General features: G+C 39.1%; 1 protein-coding gene across 4 annotated transcripts in view; it reads right to left on the bottom strand.

Moving 5' to 3' along the window:
- LOC119161079 (nose resistant to fluoxetine protein 6) overlaps nt 1-12,617 on the bottom strand; it is a 265,186-nt gene that overhangs the window by 24,412 nt on the left and 228,157 nt on the right. For all 4 annotated transcript variants that reach the window (XM_075879976.1, XM_037413410.2, XM_037413411.2 and 1 more), the window contains 3 exons: nt 9,373-9,495; nt 5,799-5,919; nt 4,511-4,697 (listed from right to left, as the gene is read on the bottom strand). In XM_075879976.1, coding sequence (XP_075736091.1) covers nt 4,511-4,697; nt 5,799-5,919; nt 9,373-9,495 — 431 coding nt within the window. The remainder of the gene's footprint in view (nt 1-4,510; nt 4,698-5,798; nt 5,920-9,372; nt 9,496-12,617) is intronic.

Genomic DNA, 12,617 nt, shown 5'->3' with positions numbered 1-12,617 from the left:
AGAAAAACACTTTTATGTTGTCATCTTCTAAGAATATTGTCACAGGGTCGTGACGTGGCCGAAGACAGGAGACTTCGTGTTGAGATTTAACTGTTTATTTGGGCGAACCTGTGCCCGGTAAACGGAAAGTCCAATTACAGCAGTAGTCTTGCACAGATAGCAGTCTCGGACTGATAGCGGCGAACAGAGCGTCGGCCTTCGATCAACAACTCACAAGCGGCGAAGCGCGGCGACATTTATACTCTTGCTGTCGAATGTTCTAGCGTTATCGCTGGCGGTGGCGTAGGTTCCAGAACAATCTGTACCGTTCGCACAGTGGGCGTGATCTTATCGAAATGATCTACTAGCATTTGGAACCTTCTCGAAAAGTGCAGGCGCGGTTTGCGCTGAGAATCGTGTGGTGTTTTGGGACGATAACAAAAACTTGGGAAATGGAACGTGGCAATATGCTTAGGAATTCTCTCCAACACTTTTTTTCATTATGGATTTGGCGTGTTCGTATCGTATTCTGGAAATATTTGAAAAATATTCAATTCAATTCACACTCGCACTTCACTTATCAAATTCACTTTGTACCCTAAATTTTGCTATTCACGCAGCTCTAATGTATACCCTTTTTCTGGAACTATGCAATTTAGGCTTTTATTTATTGCTACAAGACTTGCAAACCTATATTTTTAGTAGAAGTATGCCATCAGAATTACAGTAGATTTGTTGAAAGTTCAGTTATGTTTACTTTGGGCAGAGTGTTGATGGTGCAATGTCACCTTGTGTTTAGTGTCACATGAAGAAAAATGGCTTGTCAATGTGCCACCTGCAGAGTTAAAATTCACCGCAAGCACCTTTAGGCCACTATATTAATCCTAAGGTCTGGCATGTGTGTGCAAAATAATTTCAATAAATTAGTATTTATGGCAAAATAATATTGTTTGATGTAGAGTTTTTATGAGCTTTAAAGTAATGTTATTGTAGGCTCCTGCAGAGAATATGCACCAATTATGCATCACAGTTTTCATTTGACTGTGTTACTTTACTGTGTTTTTCAGCCATCACATTTATGGTGTTGTAACTTGTGTCAACATTGGTTCCATTCTAGCAAATTAGGTGACTTTTGTCCTTCACCAACGCAGTAGTGGTTCACAGAGAATAAGGCTTGTCAAGCTCCAGGTCACTCACTCAGTTTCTGGTAATAGTGACCACATCCCAACGTAGTTGGAATGTTAATGCACTTTATCTTACAAGGGCGCGAAAGAATGGCACATACACAGTGCTAGTATTCTTTACCATTCTTGTTTGCTTAGTGGACACAAAAGTGAGTGAAAATGAATTACCATCTTCCTAAGCACACATTCTTGCAAAGATACTCATGTGAAAAATTTGAGTGAGCATTCAAGAAACCACATGTGGTAAGAATGATTGAAGGCCTGTGTGTTGCTTTAAAATGCTGTAGAAACTCAACAATGTGAGCAGCCTTCTTTCAATACGTAATCTCAAATGGGAATAAGTAACAAACTTAAAATCAATACATATATAAAAGCTGAAAGCAAATCATTTGCCCCCAATTTGCTGGTCTGTGAGCAGTTCATTATGGTAGACAGCCGCTAGATGGTCTTCTTTGAAATTGGCCTTACACTACTGCTGTTATAAATATATATATATATATATATATATATATATATATATATATATATATATATATATATGTATAACTGACTACATCAAAGAAGGGCTTCGCCAACTGGCAGATAAAAATTTCTATAAACATATCCCTGGTGATCCGACAGAGGAGTATGAAAGTACTATTAAGGCCTCACTAATATCATTACGTAAAAGTGGGAAGATAACCTACCCTATGCTTAAAATGATGTCCCCTGGCAAATCGTCTCCCGGGCGTTTCTATTTACTACCCAAAATTCACAAGATTAACAATCCCGGCCGACCCATAGTTTCCAGCAACGGTACTGCTACTGAAAAAATTTCTAGTTTCATTGACTCCCTGATTAGGCACATCCCACAATCATTCCCATCATACATCAAAGATACCAGCCACTTCCTTCGAGAAGTCTCAAAACTTGTGGTACCTCTAGATTGCTATTTGGTCACCATGGATGTCTCATCACTGTACACAAACATTCCCCACACCGAAGGAATCGCCGCCACAGTCGCCGCCTATGGGAAAAGTAAATCGACGAGTGAATTTGACGAAAGCGCTTTAGAGGTGCTCCTAAATCTGGTACTTAAACATAATAACTTTGAATTCGACCAAAAACATTATCTGCAAGTAAACCTAACTGCCATGGGAACTAAAATGGCCCCAAATTACACAAATACTTTCATGGCCTCTTTGGAGATTCCTTTCCTCGAAAATTCTCCATTCAAACCTATATTTTACCGACGCTTCCTCGATGATATATTCTTTGTGTGGGCCGATAGTGAACATAATCTTTCCAAATTCATTTGCGGTTTCAACTCCGTGCATCCTTCGATAACATTCACGCACACGTATTCGCAGAAGAGTGTTCACTTTCTGGATGTCACTGTATCACTCAGTTGCACCACCATATCTACTTCCCTGTATAAAAAACCAACAGACCGCCAACAGTATCTGCATTTCCATAGCAGTCACCCCCATCACTGCAAAACAGGTGTTCCTTACTGTCAAGCCCACAGATACAGAAGAATTTGCTCTGAAATCACGCAATTTGACACCCACGCACAGGAATTGAGAACAACCTTCTTGCGTCAAAAGTACCCCGAAAAAATAATTGACAACGCAATTCAGCGCGCTCGCTCTTTGGACCGAGAATCAACAATGGGAGAAAAAGGTGGGAATAAAGATGATATAACTTCAGGGGCAAATTTAATCCTCACATACTGCGCCGCCGCCCCTCGGGTGAATTCTATACTAAACCGCCACTTCAACATACTTAAACAGAGTAGTCGCCTCTCTGCCATTTTTCAGACTCCGCCCAAGGTGGTTTACCGAAGAAATAAAAACCTGAGAGACTTACTGGTCAGGGCGAAAACACACAAATCCGACCACCATCAGGGCTGTAGACCGTGCGGCAAACCTCGCTGCAGGGTGTGCGCACACATGATGACCACAGATACCGCCGAAGCCCCCTGTTCAGACTATGTGTACAAAATTAAAGACGACCTTAACTGTGACTCAGCCAGTGTGGTATACAAAATTCGCTGTGAGGTGTGCAAACAAGAATATATTGGACACACGGAAACCGCGTTCCGTTTGCGTTTCAACAACCACAGGGCACACGTAAAGGGCCTCCCGAATTTGCCGTCCTCCAAACATATCAATCTTCCTGGTCACTCTTTCGAATGCGTAAATGTCATACTCCTACAATCCGACTTCCAGAACACACGGGAGCGCGAACAGCGGGAGTCATACTTTATAAAGAAATTCTATAAGCCAAACAACGTTGTTTGGCTTATAGATGGCGCTGACTGTCACTCCTACTTCTAAATTCACATATAAACCCCCAAAAAAGTGGATGGAGGGACGGCCGCTGTGATAGCTCAGTGGTTAGAGCATCGAACGCGTTATTCGAAGGTCGTAGGTTCGATTCCTGCTCACAGCTGGTAATTTTTTCATCCACTTTTCTTTCTTCTTATTTACATTCCATTGGTTCTAATAACTTCCCCTGTACATTCCTTGGCATTACTGTCTGTTATATCTCATTATATATATATATATATATATATATATATATATATATATATATATATATATACATATATATATATACGCACAAAACGTTGTTGTGAATGATCCCAAAACTTCAGTTCAAGTAACACAAAAATTTTGTTCCACTTTTTGATAAATTCTCTATTACATTGCACAGAGCCATATATTTATCGCATTTAGTAATTCTGACAAAAATTCGATCAATGCACTATTTTGTATGCCAGCCGTGGAACTATTTAAAATCTCTTTTTAAATGTCCTCATATAATTGTAGGTTCTACATTCAAGACATGCAATATTTTGCACCTTCCTTATTGTGAAGCCTGTGCATGTACAAAATGTATGCAGTTCATCACTCTACTTCGATTGATTCATATGTGGGATTTGACTTCCCAAAACCACCATATGCTTATGGAGACACCATAGTCGAGGGCTCCGAAAATTTTGACCACCTGGGGATCTTTAACGTGCACTCAAATCTGAGCAAACAGGCCTACAGCAATTTCGCCTCCATCGAAAATGCAGCCGCCGCAGCTAGGATTCAATCCCATGACCTGCTGGTCAGCAGCCGAGTACCTTAGCCACTAGCTCACTTCACTTCGATGTTGCTATGATGTAAACATACTTTTTGCTATGTGGAAATCCTCTTCATATGTTTCCAGTGTCTGCTGAAAAGTTTCTTTTCAACAGACTTTTGAAGGTAGGCCATTTTCCTGAGCATCAGAATCTGTACATCGCAAATTCTCATATAGATTTGCAAGCTTACCGGACTCTTAGATCAATGTAGGATATAATAGTTTGCACTTACTGCATCTGTCAGTGAGGCAGGCATACACGGTCCAGGCCAGGCCCAGTGCCCAGCCGGTGCGATGCAATGATGAGTAGATGAGGGTCTCCAGGTCTGTGGCCTCTACATTACGGTTCCACTTCCACGTGGTGAATAGTGAGAGAACCATGCACAGTGTCGACGAGAGCCACAGTGCCACTTGCACTACCTGCAGATGTCGTCCTTGTTTATAACTTCTCAAGACAAACATGACCATTTGTATATTTGGTGGTTTGGTCCGCATAAAATTATTCTTGGTTGTTGATCGCTGAAAACTGCATGCACAGACCTACCAGCACACTTTGTGATTTCACTTGCACTGACAAATGAGGATGTATCCTCACAGTTTTGGTGCAAATAAAAATATGAGTACGCATAGTGTAGTAGCTTTGTTCTTTTATCTATACTTGGTTCCATTATGCTTGAATTAATGCCAATGTGACAATAATTACACAATATACAATGCATAAGTACACATATAAAGCTTAAGAAACTGATGTTCACTTGCGATGGAAATGACCCATCTTCTTTGCTGTCTACAGTGGAATGTGGTTGACACAATTCTGCATAATACATTTTTTGCATATCACGTTTTTATTTTTATTCCCAGCCAACATTCCTTATAAAAAGTGCAATTTCATGCATTTAATACGATCAAATGTTTCCCAAAAATTGGATAACAAAACCGTAAGAATGGTACTTGACTGACATATCTGGAAATCTTACATTCATTCTTTGATCTTTGAACAAGCCACGATCAGCCCATTTAAGATCTGCTGATGACACAGCATTGTCAGTTTTGCATTGAAAAGATCACTTGCAGGCATAGCTGCTGTGTTTATTGATGAAAAGAAGAAAGTGGCGTGCAATCATCCAGCTATTGCAATGTTGTAAACTTCTGATGGAGTATCTATGTTTTTCTGCTTTTTTCAATCTCAATGGTTAATACAATTTTTGCATAGTATGTTTTATTTTCTGGTTCTCGTGAAAACCATATCAATGATATTTCACTGTATATTGCTCTGTGTAAGACGCAATTTTATGAAGCCTTTATCAGAAGCAATTTGAACTGTTAGGCAGAGCTCAAAGAGCATTGTTTGCATTTCATTTTCTGTGACTGAGTAAAGTTGAGTCACATGCTTTCCCGTTAGGCCACATTCACACACTACCACAATTAGTGAGTACAATATCGTACTGGCAACTTGATTGTATAGATTACTGTGGATGAGCAAGACTTTGCGGCTAATGCTATAGATATGTTATGGCTGACCTTTGTAATCCTGGTCGTAGGATACTTGAAGATCAAGAAGGCTGTGCACATTCCAACTGTGAAGGGTCCTGCGTGAGTGTAGGGTCGCATTACCACGTCCTGCACCATAGCCATTACACGGCTAGAGAGCAACAGACAAATTGTGTTAAAGCGAAGGATTGTCTACATATATTCTGATGAAACACTTAGAAAATGCTATTGAGCTTGACAACCAAGTACATGTTCATGCTGGTCCTGCCCAAACAAACAAAACAAAAATGGAGGCATAGGATTTCTTGAAAACATGACCCTGTGATAGGGAACACGATGGCTGATGTTCAGTATTTAGCATGTTTGTATACAAAGTTGTACAACCAGTGTGATAGCATGATTTATAATTAACCCTTTACTGCTGAGTGTCACGAATTTGTGGCATACCAAAAAACTTCCAGCAAACAAGTCATGAACCTTCCTTCAATTCCAGCTGTAAAGTACGCACAGGGAATTCAGCTTTCAGTATAAGAGATCTAGCGCCATCTCGTCTAAGGTATTTTATGCTGAAACCAGTTGTTTTGCAGGTGATGGCGTAGAACGTGAAGTGCACGCAAAAGCTCTCACTTACTTCTTTGTTATTTCTTGCCAATCTATGTTCTGTGATCGGTAATCTTGAGTCTTTAATATGTATGCACCCAAGAGGGCTACACCACATGTTATGTAGTTCTGAAGTAAGTTTTTTACTGCATGGTCCTGACTTCTGTGGCATATAGAAAATTCTCGACATACATAAAGGTATGCATTCAAGTTGCATTTTAGATTAAGTAACAGTAAAATCCTTTAAAGGTCACTATTCATAGCTGGAACATGAAAAGTATATCTATTTTATTTGGCAGTTTCATAACTCAAGCAATAAAGGGTTAACATGATCATGATCGTTATTAGTGTGGTGTGCACACGAAATGCACTTTATTGCAAGACTGGGTAAAACAGACAAATATGCAATGCCAGTTAACAAAGGGGGCTCTACAATACTTTTTAAAGTTCTAAAATAGCTTTACTGTTGGTTTCTTTTGCCTCACAAAGCTTCTGCTGCAAAATTTTTCAACTCCGTCAATGATGTATGAGCAAGGGCACACGCACAAGTGCAGGTGTATGTGCCTTCCATGTTAATGCATTTTTACAGTTTTTCGTCGTAAAGAATTACAGATAGTTATTGCACATTTCAAGTGCTTCCTCTCCAATTTAGTAAGCATGAGCATGCTGGATGCCATGAAGGGAGGAATGGCAAGGGGTCGATGCATGGTATAAAAGCTACGTTGCTGTACGTCATGACCTGGTACAGTTTCTCTCTTTTTCTTCTTTGACCATAGAGGACCCTACTGTTGGTTCAGAAGTGCATGGTGCATGAATGCGGCAGCACTCTATGGGCGGCTACTAAGGGCGGCCACACAATGTGCTATGAAGCTTCCAAATTTGTATGCTGGCACATACTTCATAAAATCAGCCAATGCTGTTTGTAGCACACAATTATTTTTGGTTTTTAAAATGTTTGCCAAGAAGAAAGATGGCAATGTTTAGTTGCCTTTGACTGGAAGATGTAAATTCTCTATTGTGTGCAGTGCCATGTTGTTTGGTTCACAAGTTCACAAAAGCCTTTTCACAGCTCAACTGTTTTTTCTGGCTCCCTTAAAAAAACGCTACAGGGTTGACATGGACCAAAAGCTCTTTGTGAAAGCAACCTTAAAGCTATCATGAATCACTCCTTGGGCTTGGTAAGAAAACACATCCTGTACACCTCAGTTAAGACTTGCGTTCGTCCGTGGCAAGGAATCTTTATACAAGCAGAGCACCAAGTCACTGATTTCTCAGGTGCCCTCCTGTCATGCAGTGTCTGCACTAACTCTCTTCCAAGTTGCTGCTGCCTGCTGTTAGTCATCCAACAGCATATAGCATACTATTGGCCAATCGCCATCATAAATTATGAGCGGCAATTTGTCGGATGTGCTTCTTGCCACGGGGTGCTGCCACAAGTTGGTGCTACACTCTACAGTCTGTTAAAATTGCTCAGTGAACCACACTTGCGCACAGAAACCCAGGTGGGAGGCAGCAATCATGTTTTATCAAGTGTGCTTCATGTCATAATGCACATTCATGTAACATCTCACTCTTGTGCCTTACCTCTCTGCAAAGCGTCCAGTGCTTTTGCCAGGTCAAATTAATAAAAAAAGCACTTAAAGCGTGCTACTTATTGCTTCATTTCTGCTTGCTTTTGACAGACTTTAGAAATATTTGTAGGAACCAGCTTCTGAGGCTGTAAACTCTGATACTGAAATCATTAGATGATTACTTATAGAACTGATTCATGACCCCTTTAATTTATGCTGCATTAGTAACCACTTCTGAATACTAGTATCGTCAATCTTTATCTGAAGCAAAGTTTTGACAAGAGGGAAGAAAAACCTGGATGCTTAAATTTCACGTGTTTGTTGCTGATGACAAAGTTTAAATAGTGCAATGAGTTTTCTTCCTTAGTGGCACAGCATCTTTTTGGGACTGTAGTATATCTTCAAGGCCAGTTGTTAAAGAAGAAATGCTTTGGAAAGAGCCAAAGGCTCACCTTGGTGAGCTTTTACAAGCTGCTTCTGGTAGAATCAGGACATATAAAAAATATTACTGGCTGCGAGAAAAGTGTAACATTTTAGAAAAAATAATTTTCTTTCATTTTCTGCTACCATACACCATAAAATAGGGAGTTAAAAAGTACTTCAAAATATTAAATTAACCTAGTTGCTCAAAATAACATTGGACTGCAGATTCTGCAGAGAATGGCCATGTATATAGCTTCAGGTTGCACATGTTAATATTCTGCAGTGAGCACTGTACTTAGCATTTATTTTGCGTCTTTCATGAAAAAAATAAACACAGCACCAATCCGCAGTGTCAATTCACATTCTATCTATAAATGTTTTTGCATTACTGTAAACAAATACCTGCATTTATACTTCATGAAGCATACAACACAATTCCATGTATTCATACAAAGAACCTGAAGCTATGGACAATACTGGTATGAGAAATTACACTGTCCAGGTAGTGTGAATTAAGTATATACGAATAAATTTAGCTAAAGATGTTGCTTGGGTGAGTTGGTAACACAAAAATGTAGAAAAAGGTGGAGGACCAGAAAAAAAAACACAGACAGCAGCACTGCTGTCTGTTTTTTTCTTTTTCTGGTCCTCGTTGCATTCTGTTTTTGTGTGAAACAATAGATTTGTTAATTTATCCCAGCATATATATGCATGAGTTTTCAAATGTATTAAAATTTAAAAGTACTGAAGCAATGTTTGCATTGCAGTTAATAATGTTGTACCATATTGAAATACCTATCCCAAAAAATTGCTACTAAATGTATTGGTATTTTAGTTGAAAAGTTTAAGGAGTGCTTGATGCATGCATTTGCAAAAAATAACCAAAATGCCAATCCAAATGCACTTCATAACCAGACATTTTGACTCAAGACTTGTGTACATGTACATGCAGGCACGCACTTTCCCACACAGACATGTACTTGCATTGATCACACAAAGTGAGCCCTCACCTTCGCTCAGCATACAAAGGCAGCATTGTTGGTGGGTAACCAGACAAGGTTGTTTGCACTCCTATGATGACACCGAAGATGATTATGGCAGCAAATGCAGCCATGCCACCGAAAGCTGGTTTTCTGTTTGGAGTAATGAATAAGACGCTAATATAAGGATCCTTAATTTTGTTAGGCTAATAATTGGTCAATTCACTTAAATTTGATACTGCCAGTATAAGCTGGCATGCAAGTGAATAAAGCCTTGTGGCTATGAACTTGTTCTCCGTACTGGTATATACACATAGTGGGGAGGTCAGACAGCTCTGTCAGCTTTGTCATTACGAGAAATACCACAGTGACCTGGTACTCATTGATAGGTGGTGTGCCCCTTTAAACTGCATGGAAAGGAAGTAGTTCATGTATCTGATTATCTGCTCTTTGAGGTCGTGATGTTACGGAAACAAATGACATAAGAAAGCTGCCTTTTAGTTGAACAATATTCACCATGTCTGTAGTGGTGCCAGATCAATGAACTCCAGCACAGTACAGATAGCTGGAATTTCTGGAACCTATGATGACACTATATGTGATGTATTTATTAGCTATAGATTTTATGGAGACTACAACTATACTATCGAACCTTTTATATGAGCCATACATCTAAACATGGAGGTGTTCAATCTTCTTATGTAGGAATAAAAGTATGGTTTGCTTAAGGAGACAGGAAGAGATCAGAGTTGGACAGAGAACAAACGGGGGTAAAATATTTACTTGAAATAAAAAAAAAGAAATGAACATGGGCAGGCTACATAGTAGATAGGCAGGATAACTGCTGGTCATTAAGGTAGCTGACGGAATTTCAAGGGAAGGCAAATGCGGGAGAGTATGACAAAAAATTAGGTAGGCAGATGAGATGAAGAAGTTTGCAGGTATAGCATGACAACAAAAAGCACAGGACCAGGTTGATTAGTGGTAAATGAGAGAGGCCATAGCCCTGCAGTTAGAGTAGTGAGATGGATGATGACCATGATGATGATGATGAATTTCGTTATACAAGGCAGATCTGTCCCAGTTATTGAAACCTCAACACCACACCACCCAGTAATACAGGACCTACTACTTCTCAGATATTCATGCAGGCGAACTTGTTCAGACAGTGTGGGGTTGGAGGGCCCTATATATATCATTCACGATGGGTCCCTTTACATTCCTAATGATAGGACAGCAGGTCATAGCATGATAGAGCTTAAGGTATGTGTTTAGAGCATCAAACATTTCCACTTCCTGCCAGTGAAATGTGAGTTTTGTATGACTGCTTTATTGTTATGTGCAGCCAAGTGTTTTTTTTTTTGCTTCATACAGGCAGTGATGTGTATATTCGGTGCATTGCATTCTGTGAAGACCATATTAATGAATAAGCAATTACCTTAATCTAAGGCATATAGATTTTACATGTAGATTTGAGACATAAAAGTAACAAAAAAGATTACCCAGACACAAATTACTTCATATCTTCTGCATGTAGTGTGGGTAAAACACTAACAAACGCTCCAGTGTTCTCGGATATATAGGTGCATGTCCAAGAACAGAAAACAAAAAAGCACAAGATGGTCCCAAATTATTCTGGTGTGCTCCACTTAACATTAACACAGAATTTCTCTTGGATGTTAATCTTTACAAATTACTAACCAATGTGACTCTTGCTTTACACAGTGCAAATTAGCTCTCTGGTTTCTTGTCTTTTTCTACACCTCATTCTTAGTTGCACCAACAACAACTTCAGTGGTTCTGTGTTTGCACATAATCACTGAAGTTGAAGAATCCCCTCAAATCACAACTGACACACTTTGATGCCATGCTGAAAAAGTCGGTGTGAACAAGAGAGAGCACAAGAATAAAAAGACATAGTATGAGCATTGTCTAACAACTGAAGTTTAATGAAAGAAAAAAAACAATGCAAAAAAAAACCAACACATGCATGAACAAAATGTTGGTGATGTCAAAGTAATGGTTGGGCTTGTGTACATTGCAATGTAGTTCTGTTCGAGCTGAGTGCAGCAAGCAAGATTTCAGCATAAGGCATTGTTATGTTTATAACTTTATTTTTTCAGAGAAAGTGGTGCAACAAAAAACTTGCAACTAATCACTCAGGGCATTGTATCTGGTGAACTTTTTTTACTGCCATAAAAATACATAGGCTGACTCAAGCAATAACGCACAATAAAGTTTCGGGCCCCACATTTACACTTTCAAAAATATAAAATAATTCTTTCCAATGAGCATAAATCTATTCGCCGAATGACCATAAAAAAATTATTAATCATAAGGCTCATCTATTAAAAATATGTCACTGCTTCACAAAAATATACCCAAAACAAAAGAAAGATATAGTCCGAGTTACCTGCAGCAATGCTTGCCAATAAATTGTGTGCACATTAGGGGAACAATAATAGATTGCCAACTCTGCAGGCTGACACAAGTTATGAAGGCAGGAGAGGCTTGATGCAGATGAAAATTATTTGTACAACTTCAGAATTGCAGCCACTTGTCACTTTATTTTAAAATGTGTGCAAATTGACGAAGGCTTATATCAATCTGCCATTTAGGAGAAAGTGCATCTTTTTTTAAAATTCTGCCCAGCTATAGCACATAATCATAAAACAGGGACCCACTGGGTGATAAATAAAGTTGCAAAGTTTAACTTAACAAGCACTGACAAAAATGAAGCATACGAAAGCATTGGTAGTAAATAGATGAAACATTAAGAATGATAAAAAATGAGCCAGACAAAAATGTACAACAGCAGTTACAGGGCATGGCCAAGCACAAATAAATGTGGAAGCTAAAAGCATACAAGAATAATGGAAAAAAACCTGCAAAAGTAATGTAAAATTTATTCAAACTCAAAAGGTTAATGCTGTTTCATGCTATCCATGTACTTAGGTTAGCTGTGCAACCAAAAAAAGAGCCCAAATAACTACATACAATGTGAGTTCAAGCACTGTGTACAATGGTGCCTGCACATCTCAGGTCACAAAGCTCTAGACTTGTCAGGTGAAACATACATGGCTTTCCAGAAGCTGGACCCATCCACAGAATGGTACACACTGTTCGAGGAAGTATAGACAGGTATTTTTTTCATTCTGTAAAAACTTTGCCACACTTTATGTTCTGATGCACCAACAAAGGCATAGAGAGAAAAAGGTTCATTTGCGTTTGTGATGCAGAGATGATTGTCGGTAAATTGTCTATTTATAACCAGC

The sequence above is a fragment of the Rhipicephalus microplus genome, chromosome X (genome assembly GCF_043290135.1).
Source record: "Rhipicephalus microplus isolate Deutch F79 chromosome X, USDA_Rmic, whole genome shotgun sequence".
NCBI classification, from domain to species: Eukaryota; Metazoa; Arthropoda; class Arachnida; order Ixodida; family Ixodidae; genus Rhipicephalus; species Rhipicephalus microplus.
Note: the sequence above shows the minus strand (reverse complement) of the source record. Positions and strands in the feature narration are given on the sequence as shown.